Below are 17,739 nucleotides of genomic sequence, written 5' to 3'. Positions count from 1 at the left end.
GGAGTTTGAATAAATCTAAATATGGAATATGGTAGATTTAAAAGGATCAAACACTTTAATTTTTATTTCCAATACTAGAAACATATTTTTCAAATAACACAAAAAATACAAATTGCTTCATTGACTTAAAATCACCTACAGCTTAAAGAAAAGAGAATGCAGCCACAATTTCAGTGCTGATGGAACAGAAAATTGCCGATGGGAGAAGGAAAATATTTCTTCTGCAAATACGAATTTCAATCCTTTAAATTTGCGATTGTTCATTAAAGCCAATTTTAGAACAAGTTTATATTTTAAATTCGTAGATGAGCAGTCATAGTGGATTATCGAATCTATAAAACCAATTTAATACCAACGAACAAAATTATGTATCGATCGTTTGAAATATTAAGCTACTTTTTTTTGTCATTGTAGCGATGCTATTTACATGGCGCTCATGCTTCAAATAGTAGAAATGTATTTAGATTTCTAATATATAGTAAGTATTAAATAAAACTATCCCACTGGATTGATCTTTAAATTGGAAATTTTAGTCGTTGTGAAGACTCGATACACTGAAAAAACTAAAACTGGAAAACTGATATTTTCTCTATATTTAAACATTCTTAATTATTTACAACTGATAAAAAAGGTTCTTAAATTTTTCTATTGACTGAGTTCTTTAACTCTGTCTAGAGGATTTGTTTTCTTTTTTCTCCTGTTCATGTTTTTTAAATTGTTTAAAAAATATTATTCAGGTGGATTAAATATGGTATATATCAGAAAAATGAGCTCTTTTCCCTACAATTTCATATATATCAACCGAAAGTAGAATGAAATCATTAGATTCAGTACAAAGACAATGTAAAAGGTTTGTTCAAACAAAGGTCAACTTAAAAATTTGTGGTCTATGCAACTTCGACTGTCAATTTTGTTTGGCTTAGTTGGTAAATTGGCTGCCAAAATGTGTTGATGTGATCAGTTTTTCGTATTTTTCATTATACCTTTAACAGCTATGGTTTGACCTGTGTTTGCGTGCTTAGGAAATTTTCGCTTCCAAAAAAACAACGGATCAAAAACGATATATGTTAAATCTTGTGTGAAAAAAAATCAGGTTTTCCAGAAAACTGTCCATAGATGGTATAACCTTATAATAGAAATTTGAAAATGTTTTAATGATGATGCCCATCTTGAACACCCCAGAACATCATCAGCTTATCAAATTATTGATACAGTGAAAAAAATTGTTATGGGGAATTTTGTGGTGTCACCATTACAGAAATTACCACGATTTTAGATGTATGAATTGATATATGAATTATATCATGCCAAGCTCACATTTTGGCAAAAGCAATATTGCTAGAGCATACCTCAGGTTCTGCTGGAACGCGGTCAGATTAATCCAAATCTGCCTTATACCCAAGGGACCTGGCTCTTTCTGACTTTTTTTGTTTCCTGAAACTGAAAAGGCCCATGGAACGATGCGTTTTGCTAAGATAACGGGGTAAAGTAAAGACCAAGACGCTGGAATAGAGCAAGGCAATGACAAAGTGCATACCAGAAGTGCATTGAAGATCGGATAAAGTGGTCAAACAAGCTTATGATATGCGGTGTGAATCCTATTGAAGAAAATAAACGACCGTTGCTGAATAAATAAATATTTTTCTAGAAAATAAAATTCAACCTTTTACTTTGACAAATCTTGTATTAGCAAACCTTAAAAGTAGGCTAGTTGTGCTGAGAAACTCAAGAAGGATTTAAAGTAGAATTACATACTTGCTCAATTAATATGCTACTTGATGGTAGCTAAACAAATACTCTTCATAAAGCGTTTGTGGCTTAGTAATTCTAGATGGTTTTTCAATTATAGCTAACATTTTCTGCGAAGAGACCGGGATTTCGCTCAAGTGTATAGGCTTTGAAAACACTGACAGAAAATGTTACGCTTTTACAAAGACAATTTGTGAAGAAACAGCAGAACTGTATCTAGGTTTATCAATTTTATAAGTTAAGGTGATCAATTTTTATTCTTGTTCTGTTATATAGGACATTTCAGGTGTACTTCCATCTTAAATGATTAGTAAAGAAGGCTGGGGGAAAGCCAAATTTGTTGTTTACAACATAATGTAGCCAGGATGAAAGTGAATAGCCTATATCACTTGACATCTTTTCTTAGCCTATGCTTTTTCATAAGGAATACCACAAGATACCTGATTCGACAGTGTATATAATACACAAATCTTTGAACTAGCCAACCGATCAACCAGTATTTTAAGCCTAGGAGTCCAGCTGGACATAAGGAAACATATTAAGAAAACAATTCTTATTCCATAATATGCAGAATAATCCTAGCTAACATATTTTTCAGGGGGAGAGCCTTTATCTTCACTTCTTTCCTTGTTTTTCCAGTTTTTCTAAGAAATTCATGAATTTCCTAGAACCCATATAGCCTATTCACAGAATAGGACATCCACCACATGGCTAATATGGGAGTAAAGTTCATTTGTGATGCAAATGAATGTTATATTTAGATTAGGGATGCAATTTTGGGTATATATTTGCACATTAGGGGGGTGGGGGTGTATAGGCCCTTCTCTGTGAATTTATAGGATCTAAGAAATTCATAAATTCTTAGAAAAACAAGGAAAGAAGCAAAGGTAAAAATTTAAAATTGTAGCCCCTGATAAGGAGACATGTTAAGAAAACAATTATTACTTTAAAATATGTATAATGATCCTAGTTAACATATTATCCAAGGGGAGAACATTTATCATCAAGTCTTTCCTCTAAAAATCCTTCTTTTTCCAGCTTAAAAGAAAAAGTTTCCAAAAACCACCATGCTGAGATTCAATGCTTTAATCTTTTGAAATTGCTGCTTTGAGTTGCCAAATAAGTTGTTTTATAGATAGTGTTCATGCTGGTCTTTGTAATTCCATATTTGTTGAATGAGCAGTGGCAAAAATACAAAATATTAATAGCAGTGGCAAAAATCAAAATATTGCTGTAAATATACATATACATACAGAGTATATACCCCCACCCCCCTAATGTGATGTAAACATGCAAATAGTTGTTTAATTTTTATTTTTGCCACACCATTTTCTATCATTAAAAAAAATATATTATACCCCCACTCCCCTAATGTGCAAATATACAACCAAAATTGCATTCTGATTCTAAATATAACCTTCATTTACATCACAAATAAATTTTGCCTCCATCCCCCTGATGAGCAAATATATACCCTGATTTGGATATATTTATGGGTTAGGGTACAGTTCATTTGGTTATATTTAGGTTCAGAATGCAACTTTTGTTATATATTTGCACATTAGGGGGGTGGGGGTATATACTCTGTATATATATATATATATATATATATATATATATATATATATATATATATATATATATATATATATATATATATATATATATATATATATATATATATATATATATATATATTTATAGCAATATTTGGATTTTTGCCACTGCTATTAATATTTTGTATTTGCACCACTGCTCATTAAAAAAACAGAATTACAAAGACCAGCATGAACTCTATCTATAAAACAACTTATTTGGCAGCAATTTCAAAAGACTTAAGCATTGAATCTCAGCATGGTGGTGTTAGGAAGCTTTTTCTTTTAAGCTGGAAAAAGAAGGATTTCTAGAGGAAAGACTTGATGATAAATGTTCTTCCCTTGTATAATATGTTAACTAGGATCATTATACATATTTTAAAGTAAGAATTGTTTTCTTAATATGTCTCCTTATCAGGGGCCACAATTCTAAATTTTTACCAAAGCAAAGATAAAGGTTCTCACCCTGCAAAATATGTTAACTAGGATTATTCTGCATATTATGGAGTAAGAATTATTTCCTTAATATGTGTCCTTATGTCCAGCTTTGATCATAGGCTTAAAATACTGGTTGGCTAATTTAAAGATTTGTATATATATACACTGTCAAATTAGCAGTAAATATTTACCAAATCATATTATTGAGTAACAACTAAAGTGAATATACCATTTAATGCCTTTTTTTATGCTGATTATGAATATAATAAACATTTCTATCAGAAATGAATTTAAGCCCCCCCCCCCCTATATAAGCAAATTCAAGGTATATATTTATACATTAGGGGGTGGGGGCAAAATTTATTTCTGATGTAAATGGGAGGCAAGTTGAAACTTTACCCCCCCCCCAATGTAGAAATATATACCCTGAATTGGCATATATAGGGAGGGGGCTAAAATGATTATTATATTTGTAATCAGCATAAAAAAAGCCATTGAATGGTATATTCACTTTAGTTGTTACTCAATAATATGATTTGGTAAATATTTACCAAATGAGTCATCTGGTGGTATCCCTCACAGAATTTATACCCCCACCCCCTAATGTGCAAATATATACCTAGAATTGCATCCTCAATCTAAATATAACATCCATTTGCATCACAAATGAACTTTACTCCCATATTATTCATGTGGTGGATGTCCTTTTTGTAATGCAGTTATTGCTTTTGGGGCAAATTGCACCTTGAAAGCTTAAAGGGACAGTAAATTTTGGTAAGTTTTCATATTAAGAAAACAATTCTTACTCCATGATATGCAGAACAATCCTAGTTAACACATTTTGCAGGGGGAGAGCCTTTATCTTCACTTCTTTCCTTGTTTTTCCAGTTTTTCTAAGAAACTCATGAATTTCTTAGAACCTATATATTCACGGAATATATACCCACATCCCCCTAATGTGCAAATATATACCTAGAATTGCATCCTCAATCTGAATATAGCATCCTGTTGCATCACAAATGAACTGTACTCCCATATTAGCCATGTGGTGGATGTCCCTATAATTTAGCTAGGATGAAAGTGAAAACATCATTTGATTCCTTTTGTTTATGCTCTTTCATAATTTAATAATCACTTCTGTTACAAATTGCATCTTGAGCCCTTAAAGGGGCCCTGAAGGTATTTTATATGAATTATAAAAGAGCATAAAAAAGCATCAAATGATGTTTTCACTTTCATCATAACTAAATTATATGGCCCACTGCAAATTTAAAATGAACTATCCTCCCCCCCCCCAAATGTTTGAATATATACCCTGAATGTGAATATATCCTTAATTGTCAATGGCAAAGTTTCAAGTCACAAAATTCAGAACTATTTTTGTTGAGAACATTTGAAAAACTTCAAACAGTAGGAAAATGGTTTATATTTGAGTTTCCTAATAAATTAGATTTGAATTGTTATAAATAAGTATTTTTGGAATATGTTACTCTTGAACAACTTATTTACAAACTAGTGATATGTTTTTAATCAATTTTCAATAACTTAACTAGTGTTGATAACTTCTTTGTATGGTTACAAAAACAAAATACCTTTGGGGCTCCTTTAAGAGCTCAAGATACAATTTGCAACAGAAGCAATTATTGAATTATGAAAGAGCATAAAAAAATACATCAAATGATGTTTTCACTTTCATCCTAGCTAAACTATAGTGCCACTTAGAAATTTCCCTAAAATTCTAGTTTAGATACTTTTTGCTATCTTGGAAAGAGGATAGGTTAGGAAAATGAAACTTTCAGGTTTGGGTCTACAGACTAAAGTATGTCCTAAGAAGGTATTTTGAAGTATATACCTTCACTCCATCTTCCTCTAGGAGGCAGTGACCTTTGATGACCTTTAAAAATATTTGTGTTATAAAGGTGAAACCTTGCAAAAGAGATCTTCTGTTTAAATGAAGTACAACAAAACTGGGTAAATTTCTAGTGGGCCACATAATTTAGCTAAGATAAAAGTGAAGACTTCAATTAATGCCTTTTTTTGGGTCTTTCATAATTGAACAATTCCTTCTGGGACAAATTGCATCTTGAGCCCTTAAAGGGGCCCTGAAGGTATTTATAGGAACAAAAGAGTATAATAAAAAATCATCAAATGATGTTTTCACTTTCATCTTAGCTAAATTATATGGCCAACTGCAAATTTACCCTCCTAATGTGCAAATATATTCCCTGAATTGGAATATATCCTGAATTGTTGACAGTAAAGTTTTGAATAATGAAATTCAGTGCTATAGTGTCAACAGCATTCAACACTTTATATGATAGGAAAATGGTTTATATTTGAGTTGCCTAATAAATGAGGTTTGAATTGTTATAAATAAGTATTTTTGGAATATGTTACTCTTGAACAACATATTTATAAGCTAGTGATATGTTTTTAACCACTATTCAATAACTTAACTAGTGTTGATAACTTCTTTGTGTGGTTTCCAAAATGAAATACCTTTGGGGCCCCTTTAAGGGCTCAAGATGCAACTAGCCCCAGAATCAATTCTTGAATTATGAAAGAGCATAAAAAAAGTTTCACTTCCATCTTAGCTAAAGTATGTGGCCCACTAGAAATTTACCCAAAACTGTTTTCATTTTCAGAACTTTGCTCAATCCCAATTTATGAGGTTTCAAATATCTGCAAATACATTTACTAAATTTAGAAAAAAAACACATTGATATGGCTTAAAATTCTACTTAAATAATAAGAATTGCACCTTCAGAACTAAAACCTGAGCCTTTGGACCTTGGGAAAGAGATGTTTTTCAGATCTCAAAATTTATCTTATTGTTTTAAAAAGATATTTTGGCGCTGAAGCCAGAAGACTATCACAGTCTAGTATAAAGCTTATTACCCAGAAAATGTACCCTTTTATACAGACATCAGGAAAATGTTTGTCATTTTGAATAGTATTCATAAATTCAAATTTTTGTAGAAGTAGACTGTTATAAATCAGTGCCTTTGGAATAATGAATTTATAAACATATTACATGTTTTTTAAACACTTTTTAAACCCATTTCTAGTGATGGTGACAGAAATAAGTTATGTTTTAGGGCCTCTTTGTTGGCTCGAAAAGAATTTTTTATTCCTGAAGCAATAATTATTTGGAGAGAGCATAAAAAAGGCATCAAGCGATATGTCCACTTCTTTCCTAGCTTAAAAAAAGGAAAAATTGACCCAATCAGTACATGGCTTAAAATCCTGCTTCAATAATAAAATTGGGTTTAAGAAACATGAGTATGCCTTGAGCCAAATTGAAATTATAGACCTGTCTTCAATGCTATTTCTGTCAGTCTTAGGCTTAGGAAAAGAATAGAGACAGAAGCTCATCAACATTTTCCAGGACACAATTTAGCATCTGAATTCATTCTTGAAAGTTGCATGATTCTAACTTAATTGTTTTATAAGACAGCAAAAAATTTGTTGTTTAGATTATACCCTCTTTTGAACTAAACACTGAAATAACAAAATTTAGTAAATATATAAGAGATATCATGACTGACTAAGGAACTAGGTAACCATACCACTCTATTGCTTTTTTAGTGCTCTTTCTAAATAAAATAATCAATTCACTTGCAAATACACCACCCTGCCTCATGTATGTTTCCTTCCATTAACATTCACTATTTAATCATTTCAAATAATTATTTCATAAATTATGCACTTAGTCACACACAAGATAAATTCCAAACTGAGAAGATAACCAGTTTTAATAGAAGTCTCTGTATGACTAGATTGCAGTATTGGACAAACAGATTATTATGGCTATATATAGGACCATAATGGGGGGGGGGAATTTGTGGAAAAGTAACTATTATATTTGGAAAAAATATAAAAAAGGAATCAAGTTGCTCATTCACCTTTCTCTATATCAATTATGGAATTTTGTATATGTTAACCCATAATTCTACATCATAACATTCAAACGATTTCTACCTATCAAAATAGTTTGATAGTATTGCGACTCCTAACTGCCTAGACTATGTCCAAAAGTTGTTGCTTAACATTATTTTTCTATGTATTTTTCTTAGGTAGCTTTGTTTTAAAAAGTTGAGGGGTTTGATTGAAAAAAGACCATTTTGGAAAGTGCTTGGCAAGGACACATAATCATCATAGTCTGTTTATAAATATGTTTCTTTTTTCTTTTCGTTTTTATTGGAGGCTTCACAACTCCATTACAAATGGTGACATACCACTTGAAGTGGTACTTATTATGTTTTTTTTTTTTTTTTTTCTGAAGCATTCTTTAGACCTCTCTTGAATGTTTCAAGAGGATTGTATGGGATTACTTCTGCTGTTTTGCAATGGTGATGGATCACTGGGTGGAACTTTCTAGCATTCCTGGAAGAGGTACTATGCACAAGGTAGTTCTAACAAGCTCTAGTTAAGCAAGTTGATCACAAAATTCACAAGTTGATCTGTCTGGAATGAGCTTTGACAACTCCTGATGCAGGGCAATGTATGTATTTTTAGAAAACCATCATAGACATCATGTTGAGATGATCCTATATTGACTGCAGGGGTTTGGCACCAGAGTTGAAATAAGCTTGGCAAACTGCTTGGTTTTTAACATGTTCAAGAGGAGCAATTTGGTTGATTAGAGCACCAGCAAAGAAAGAAAACATACATTCTATGACTGGTCTGATGTGCAATATGAATAGTGTCAAACGGGACTTTATAGGGTGGATGCTTTTACATCATAGGATGAATCCTAGTTTCCCAGAGCAGATGTTAGTCACTTCTTTTTGGTGCCCAGTTCATCTGAGATGTGACAAGAAATGAGCTCCAAGGTGGAGGAGTATATCTACTCTTGTTTTTGCCACTCCTTTAAAGATAAAAACAGAGTAAGCCTTGATGTTTTGTGCTTTCAAAATCAAACAATCTTTTGTTTTTGATACATTACAACTGACAAGCCACACATTGACATCCACTCAATTTTTTCCAAATCAGCTTGAAGGTCCTTAGGGGTTTGCTGGGATCTTCATCTTTTGTGATAGAAATCTTCTTTGCTGTGTCATCAGCAAAAAGACAAGGTTTCTTTTCACAGGGCTATCCCCTGAGCTGTTAATGAACACTAGAAAAAGAGTTCATTGGGGTACTTCTGACAGCACTGTATTGTCTTCTGAAATGAAGCTGTCAAGGACAACACATAACAAATAATGATGAAGGAAGTCAACAAGCACCTCAAATAGCCAACCATTACCTCCATAGGCTTTTAGATTACAAAGTAGGCCATCCCGCCGTATGTAATCAAAAGCTTTTGCAAAGTCAAACAAGATAAGATGAATATCCCATGTCCCTGAGACAGGAGCTAAACCCAATCTTGGTATTGTGCAGGTAGACAGTGATGTGGACTGTTTTCTATGAAAACTATATTTTGTTTTGGCCTATAACCAGTGTAACTCAAGGCACCAATACAGATTTTAATTAAACTCTGATAAACTTTCCTTGTGCATGACAGTACATTGACACATTAGTAGGGTCACATCTCTTTTTGGCACAAGACTATGTGACCAACTTTTGGGAGTGATCCCCCTGCAAAACATTTTATAAGATAGAGGGGCACATCTTCTAAGGATTATGCTGTGTCAGGTGCTCACGCTTTGGTGATATCCAGCTAAATGAGCATTCTATACACATTTATTATAGTTTTATTCACACTGATGATTTTTGCATCTGTTTTTTTTTTTTTTTTTTTTTTGTGGAAAGGAGGGAGTGGAGACTCCAGATTTATTAAGATGAGAGATCTTCACTTAAATTTTGCATGACTGTCCAACTTCTCTTGGCCAGAATGTATCATCACTTCTTCTACATAAATCAGTGCAATTGAGGCAGGTTTTGATAATGGTGAAGCTTCTTTGAGAAATCCTCCACCGCCACTTTGCAGGGGTGCTTTTTTTAAACTTGCGTTTATTGTCAGCTTCAGCTTGACAAGTTACTTTAACAGACACATTTCAAACTCTAATGACAGCATAATTTTTGTCTGATTCCATCAAATGCCATTTCTTGCGAACCTTCTTTCTGACTCTAGTTGCCTTTCTACAATCAGCATTGAACCAAAGCCTATCTTGAGAAGAGACTTGTCTTGGGTTAAGTAGTTAGTAAGATAACTCTGACTCATTTTTCCGGGTCATATAATGCTTCATATCTAGTATATGCTGGTGACCTTTTTATTATCAGTAGTAGTAAAGATAACATTTCTAAGTCCTGTTAATCATATTTCTGAAATATCTCTTGATAGTGGTATTTATTTGAAGTGTGAATAGGTTGCTTTTAGCTCTTTGCCTCCTATACTTTCACCTCTGGACAGAAATTGTTTTCTATCTTGTATGCTATGGTATGTTATTTAAGTTGTAGGGCAACAATATTACTAACAACTAATAATTTTTTTGTTGTTGGCTGATTTGTGATTTTAGAATAGGGATTCAGGCTGGTCAAAAGTTTTTGATTTATTTTCAGCTTTTTGTAATCAGTTGGCTATGTGTCATTCCAGATTTTATCTTTTTTTTTTTTTTTTTTTTTTTTTTTTTTTAAGAAACCCTATTTCTTACAGTATTGCAAGTTCCTTCTTTTTCTCTCTTCAGAGCACTATAATAGTAAGATAATGTCAAAATTCAAGATGAATGATGTTTTTAGTAAAGTATAACCATACTAAACAGCAAGGTGGTTACCAGGACTAGTAAGCTGCAACTGTTCCGCTGACTTAAAAGTGTATATTTCTTGTAATTACTGGTTCTCTTTGTATTTCTTTTCTCTATTTTATCCCTGCTATTTAATTTATTATTAGTGAGTTAATAAATAATCAATAACAATAAGAAAAGGGACGAAGTGGGACAGAAATTGGTCCTATGGGCCTCGCCTCAACTCTGATGTTAGCCTATTGGTTAAGACAATCCTGGGGATTTCTCATATATATTCTGATTTTATCTGATTTTCTTTTTGCTTGAACATGGACTTCTCTGTGATTTCCAAAATGTTCAAATCTCCAAACTCTAAGTTACAGTAACTATCTTTGGAAAAAAAATCTACTTTCTTAGCCCAATGTTTTCCTTGAAGCAAATCCTTTGGACTGATGTCAAGGCACATTTGGGCCAAAATTATCACCTCATGTGTCCAAGTTGGCTGAGCTCTTTCTCAGTTCTTCCCACAGTAAAGCATAAAATACAGGCTACTGTTCCATTGAGAGCAAGAGGTTCATATAGTTTTGACATGTTATTTACTAGTGCCTCTTCTATACTAGAGGCAATTTTTCTCTTCCCAGATGTGGGGAAAGGAGGATCAGTATGAAAGACAGGGTCCAGCAGGTAATCAGTTGTTAATGCTGGCTAGACCACTTGCCAAGACAGTGCTGGATATCAGAAATCTGACAATCTATTGGATATAACGTGTTTGTTAGAAACATTAAAAATTAATTTGGATTCAGATTTCAGGTAATCAAACATGTTGATAATGTTGTTCCGTGTTTGGAAAAAAAGTAAGTTCGGTAGGCCACTATAGATAATTCAGGAAGTAAAATATAATGTTTCATCAATGGTTTGTTTATTTGAAAAGGAAAAGTTGTCATTGAAAGAAATCTATATAAGTGTAAGCTCACAATAAAACCAAAGTTTTGTTCTTTAGATGCCCAAAACCAAAAGATTAAAAAATACGAAAAGTTAAAGTCATCCTGGCTTATGTAAGGGACTCATTGTATTTGGTTTCTAAAAGACATACGGCCCTACTTCGTCAAAGGGGTAATCCTTCCTGATATTGGTCAAAGGGACCCACTCCAAGGATAAAATGGAAAAAATTATCCCCCTCCTCCCCTTGGGTTCATTAGGCTTGCCTCTAAACTCCAAATTGTTGTTGCTTTTGTTAAAGCACTTACAAAATTGTATAGCCTTGATGTTGCAGAACTCTCAATAAATTATGCTACTAACCTCAAATACTATAAAACCTAGCTTGGAATCTCCCAATGTTTGAAATTGAATATAATTATTTGACATGTTAAGTATTAAAAAGTTTTCTTTTCTCTTTTAATCTATCATCAATAATAGATGAAAAAATGTTAAATATGTGACTTGACTTTGAGGTGAATCTTGCAATACTTGGGGTTTGAATTAAGTTTAAAATACAGCATCTGAAAAGCTCTCTTTTTTAGGTTTTTCTTCTTATTCATGTTATTTTGTTTTTTTTAGTTTGGAGCTGATATATCAGAAATTCTAAATGATCTGGTTAAAAATTAGAAAAACGGTGTTATAAATTCCTTGTTTTATCATAAAACCCCCCCAAAAAATCACTCTAGAGGCAAAGAAAATACTCCTTCTATTCTCAAGAGGCACCTATGAGTTACCTATGGGTAACTGTGTCATTTTTGTTTTCTTATTAGCTGTGATTTTACTGTGTGCACTTATTAGTTTTAAATATTGTATCCCATTATTCATTTTCTTCAAATTTTGCAGTGGACCTGAGATGGATGCAGACAAGGAAAAAGCTCAACGTCTATTACTAGCTAAAAAGAAACTCAAAAGGCTTCAAGAGTCGCGTTCTGGTCATCGGGATGAAGTTGCATCCTTAGGGAGTAGTAGTGAACCAGTTGAAGGAATTCCGCGCAGACCAAGCTCAGAGCCATCTATCTTCCAGTCTAGTCAAGCAGAGGCAATACCAGGTAAACAGATGGCTTTCATTGTTTAATAGGACAAGATTTTTGCTCAGATACGTGCTTGGGAGGAAAAAAGGAACTAGTTGAGATTAGAAGAACTACATCTTAAAATGATATTTAAGCATATTATTTTCTGCCTATGGAATTTTCAAAGCAAATCTTCCTGGCTAATGATAAATAAGAGGAATAGAAGACTATAATCGTTGAGAAGCGTCATCAATCGAATGCATGCATACATACTCAAAGATTTATCATGAGCCTTGATCTTTGTATTTATTTATTTTTTGTTGTTGACGTTTTTTGTCTGGAAAAAATGCCCCTTTTTAATGGAGAAATGAACTGCCCTCTGACATGACCTAATATCTACGCAAAACTTCAACTTTTCAAAATCCCCTGAATTTCGACATGGTGAGTCTAATGACGCAGTCAAATATTTTTTTTTAGCTATACTTTCTGAGATTCGACTTAGTGTCTACTTGGTTAAAATCAGGTTTTCCTAGCTTTCAACAGCACAATCTAGTGTGAACTTACTAGAATTACAAAACCTAGTATACGACCGACAAAAATCGGAGTCACAAAGACGGGAAGAAAACAAACTGGAAAACCCATTCACGAATCTGTATTTTTATGTATTTGTCCTGTCTCAAAATGAAAAAAAAAAAATGTTTTGTTAATTCTGTGAAAATTTAAAAATGCATACTGGATTTTGGTAGAGGACAGTAGAAATATATCTTTCTTTATTGTACCAAGGAAATTATGTCCTGTTGAACTATTCTCTTTTTCTTCATTTGACAGTCCTTATTATTTATCCCATTCAGGAGCCAGAATTTAAAATTGGAGATCAAATTACTTGATTTTTTAGTATTTGTTGGTTTATCTTGCTGGGTATGGTTTTGGGCATGGCATACCATAACCTTGTATAATCATTTTGATAGTAAGAGAATAATTTTTGCATCTGATCTTATTGGAAATCAAGAGATGTTGCTTAGTGACTGGCCCCGAGGGACATCTCTGCAGAACCGTACGAATGTCAGGTACCACAGGGTACATTTCTGTTTCAGAAAAAATTCTGTTTCTTTAAAAAAAAACTTACAAAGAATATTCTATTTCTATCATTACCAGAAAACTACGGCACTAAAAAACTAACAAACAAAACACTATTAGTACCGCCTGATGCAACTAGATGCGACATACTATTACCAATTTAGTGCTTACATATTTTCATTCAATGCTGCGTTTTGGAAAAGGGTAAATAAAAAACAAGGCGGCCTTGTTGATCTTGATACTTCAACGTGTGTTTTTTGTTTTTTTAGTGGAATACGCTGTGATTTTTGATGGCCAATATCTATCGATCAACTAGCTCTTTTTTTCCGTTCCTTCTTTTCTTAAGATTTGTGCACATTCAGGGTATCTCATTTTTGTTGTGATCAGTGCATTGTTGTAGTCCATAGTATGAAAGAAAAAAATAACTGTAATAAGTTACTTGAATAGACAGGGGCGTGGGGATATCAAGTTAGTTAAGGCCGGTTATTAATTTCTTGACATGTTCATGTAATTTGCATTTTTTAGACCCATCCCCCCTTTCTATCGAAATAAATTCGTGCACATGTTCAAAGTGTTTTTTTTTTCGATTGATAATCTCATTGCTTGTAAATTAGTTCGACAAAATGCACACAGTTCTCCTGCTTCTTCATTGAAAATGTAAACTGTTGTGGATCAAGAATATAACAACAATAATAAAATTAATACATAAATTTAACTGTAATTGATTATGTCTTCATCCTTAATCACCCTTCACTAGAGCGTTCGATTCTAATAAAAGCTAAACATAGAAAAAATATTATGTCAGGGAGCCTTTAACTTGAAAGGCTCTTCTTTTATTCTAATATAACGTTTCTTTATAAAACTCTATTCCTATTTCCCATTCCTTTTTTTGTACTTTACTGTCAAATCAATTATTCTATTTGCTGTTGCAATTAATAATTTTGTTTGCTACTAACTTTTTTTTTATTCAGATTTACAAATTTAACTGATTCTGTTAGATTCTGATTAGAACTATACCCAAAATAACTACAATGAAGAACAAGGGTGTCTGTGCCTTGAAGCCCCTTCCCTAGGCCTAGAAGCCGAATTTCTTTCACATTCTGTCTTATCATTTGTTTCTAGTTTCCTTTATATATATATATATATATATATATATATATATATATATATATATATATATATATATATATATATATATATATATATATATATATATATATATATATATATATTATATATATATAAGTATGTATCACAAAAGAAGATGGCTGTTAGGCAGTGGAACAGGGTGCCTGTAGTTTAATGGCTATTTCCTTTGAAGAAACGCGAACCGATTCCTTTTACACTCTGATTTATCATTCAGTTCCCGTTTCCTTCTCTTTTTTAATATTGTATCGTCAATCATTCTGTTTGCCATTATTTTTTTTACCAGTTTTACTGATTCTGTTATATTATATTTTAGTTCACACTATTGACCTAATTGGCCTCCAAGATTCGTCTTTAAAGTCAGAGTCAGCTGTTCCTATGTCCACAAGTGCAGAATTATTACAGCTCAACAATGAAAACTATCAGCCAAGTGGAGCTACATCAGTCTCCCTCGACTTTACAAATGACATTTCCAGTCAGCTCTTTCAACAAAACAATGAAAATTATATCCCATCCAGTAGTGTACATTCTTTATCGCTGGATTTTATGAATGACATATCAGGGCAGAGCGCCCAGCGTGTTGGTCATAAATCAGGAAACGAATCAGTGCCCAGCACAAGTCGTGAGGCACCTAGCCAACAACATGCTCAGAGCATGAGTGGGGATGTAGAGCAGAAGATTGAAATGACTGCTTTGAAAGAATGTGTTTCCCAATATAGGATGGAGATAGTACACCTAAATGAGCTTTTACAATATGAAAAAAGGAAAGGCAACTCGTTTGAATTGGAAAAATCGAATATGGCCACAATGAATCAGAAATTGCAGGGCAAAATTATACAGCTTACTATTGAAAATGAGAAGTTATCAGCACAGGATCTACAATTCAGACACGAAATGGATCTATTACGTGGAGACAATTCTGTGATAAATGAAAAACTTGTAGCCAAAGATGCTGAATTAGCGCAAGCAAATTCTCAAATCAATGCACTAACATCTGAACTGAATTTAGCTCGTCTGAATTTAGAGCAACTTAAAAACAGTGCAACTCCTGTTACTTCTCTGCCTGATTATGAATTACTCAAATCAAAATGTTTAGCGTATGAGAACGAATTGGAGGAATATAGATCAAGATTGAATATAATGAAAAGTCAATTTGAGAGTAGCTTTAGTAAGCAGCAAGAATATGCAAATGTGATGAATCAGAAGCAACAAGATCTTGAGCATCGAGTGAATGACTTGCTCACGGAGAATAGAAGACTTCATACAAAAGAGGCTGAACTTGAGCAGAATTTAGCCTTAAGGAATGTAGAGATGACAAATTATACAGAAGAGATGAAACAAAAAGCGTTTGAGTTGGAAAGTTGTAAAGCTGAATTAAAGTCTATCAAAGAGGTGCAAAACGATTTGTCTCTGATTCGAAGGCAATTGGATAACGCTCTGCGAGACAATAATGACTTAACAGACATTTTAAGGGGAAAAAATATTGATTTAGAGTCGCGTTCTATAGAAATAAATCACTTAAATGAGCAAATTGAGAGTCTGAAATTGGAGACAACCCAGTACTCAAGGGAGAAGTATGAATCCCTAGTGAATCAGCTACAAAGTGACAGAGTTGCCACTTCTCGTGCTTTAGCTCAGAATAAAGTAATGAAAGAACGTTTATTGGAATTAGAAGAGCGGCTTATAAAAGTAATGGACGAAAAAGTAAATTTGACAGAACAACTAGAATCAGCAAGACGTCTTGCTGCGACATCTAGCCAATTACTTGAAGTGACAAGTGTGGGAACAGAGATTGCAGTAGATGTTCTTGAAAATAGTTGTATTTCCGGTGAGAAGTGTGAAAAGGAAGAAGGAGAGAGGGAATACGAGAGGCCAACGTTGGAGAGTGAACATGAAGAGAGGGTATTAGAGTTAGAGAAGGAAATACAGAGACTAAAACAGGGGATCTTGCATATTACAAATGAGAAAAATGTCTTGCATCAGACTGTGATTGAACTTTTAGAAGAATTGAAAGGAAAAAATACTAGGTCAAAACAAATCCTGTCATTAATTAATAAACGATTTAATCATTTTGATAAAGAGAGGCTTCTTCTAAGAAATCAAGTGGATGAACTTATTCTGTTATTAAACGCATTTATTGACTCAAATGACAGGAACAGTATCTCCTCTGAAAAGTTCCTCAAGTTACTAACTGATATAAGTAACAATCAGATATTAAGTATAGAAAGTGTTATTGTGAATAGCTTTAAATGTGCACACTGTATGGGTTTACAGCAAATTGTCTGATTTTCATGGGTTTATGTTTTAATATCTCGGAACTTGTTGGGTTGCTTTTCTTCAGTTGTTTTTTATCATCCCGGTAGCCAATTAAAATCTGTTGTTGCAAGTGCTGTGTACGTATTTTATCAGGAAAAAATAGGCATGCTGAGACTGGGTAGGATATCAGCCATTAGAATAGCTAAAGCTCTTATTCTATTTACGATTGCAATTGGTTCTGGACCAAATTTCCTTATTCAGAAAAAAACAGGGATTCTGGGATTGACCGTTAGAATAACTATCGCTGTTATCCTAACGGGCATCAAGATTGGTCCAGGGCCATTTTTCCTTAAAAGAGCCACTAGAGTTGAGCTGGGGTCAATTTTCTTAATTAGAGAAAATAGGCATGAGAATGGGTAGGATATCCGCACTTAAAATAGCGATAGCTCTTATTCTAATAACGATTACAGTTGGTTCAGGGTAAAATTTCTGTATTCAGAAAAAAAAAAAACAGGGATGGTGGGGTTGACAAGGGTATTGGCCATTAGAATAACTAGCTGTAATTCTAATGGGCATCGGGATTGGTCCAGGGCCAATTTTTCTTAAAAGAGCCATTAGAGTTGGCCTGGAGTCAATTTCCTAAGTAGAAAAAATAGGCATGCTGAGACTGGGTATGATATCAGCAATTAGAATAGTGGTAATTCTAATGTGCATCAAGATTGGTCCAGGGCCAATTATTCTTACAAGAGCTATTAGAGTTGACCTGGGGTTAATTTTCCTAATTAGAAAAAATAGGCATGCTGAGACTGGTTAGGATATCATTTC

General features: G+C 33.3%; 1 protein-coding gene across 1 annotated transcript; it reads left to right on the top strand.

Annotated features, from left to right (window-relative positions):
• Positions 1 to 1,954: 1,954 nt before the first annotated feature.
• LOC148952563 (uncharacterized) lies at positions 1,955 to 17,038 on the top strand. Its single transcript, XM_089089013.1, has 3 exons — positions 1,955 to 1,992; positions 12,269 to 12,474; positions 14,975 to 17,038. Exons 2-3 carry the CDS (start codon positions 12,279 to 12,281, stop codon positions 16,942 to 16,944), a joined length of 2,166 nt encoding a protein of 721 aa, XP_088945139.1. The 5' UTR covers positions 1,955 to 1,992; positions 12,269 to 12,278; the 3' UTR covers positions 16,945 to 17,038.
• Positions 17,039 to 17,739: the final 701 nt, after the last annotated feature.

This window comes from Artemia sp. Qi Xiang Cuo, chromosome 5, assembly GCF_049724085.1.
Source record: "Artemia sp. Qi Xiang Cuo chromosome 5, ASM4972408v1, whole genome shotgun sequence".
Lineage (NCBI taxonomy): Eukaryota > Metazoa > Arthropoda > Branchiopoda > Anostraca > Artemiidae > Artemia > Artemia sp. Qi Xiang Cuo.
This window is presented reverse-complemented; position numbering and strand designations above follow the sequence as displayed.

Coding starts and splice junctions, on each gene's coding strand:
- LOC148952563 (XM_089089013.1), top strand. CDS start 12,279: ATGGATGCAGACAAGGAAAAAGCTCAACGTCTATTACTAGCTAAAAAG. Junction 12,475..14,974: donor TCAAGCAGAGGCAATACCAG/GTAAACAGATGG, acceptor ATTATATTTTAG/TTCACACTATTGACCTAATT.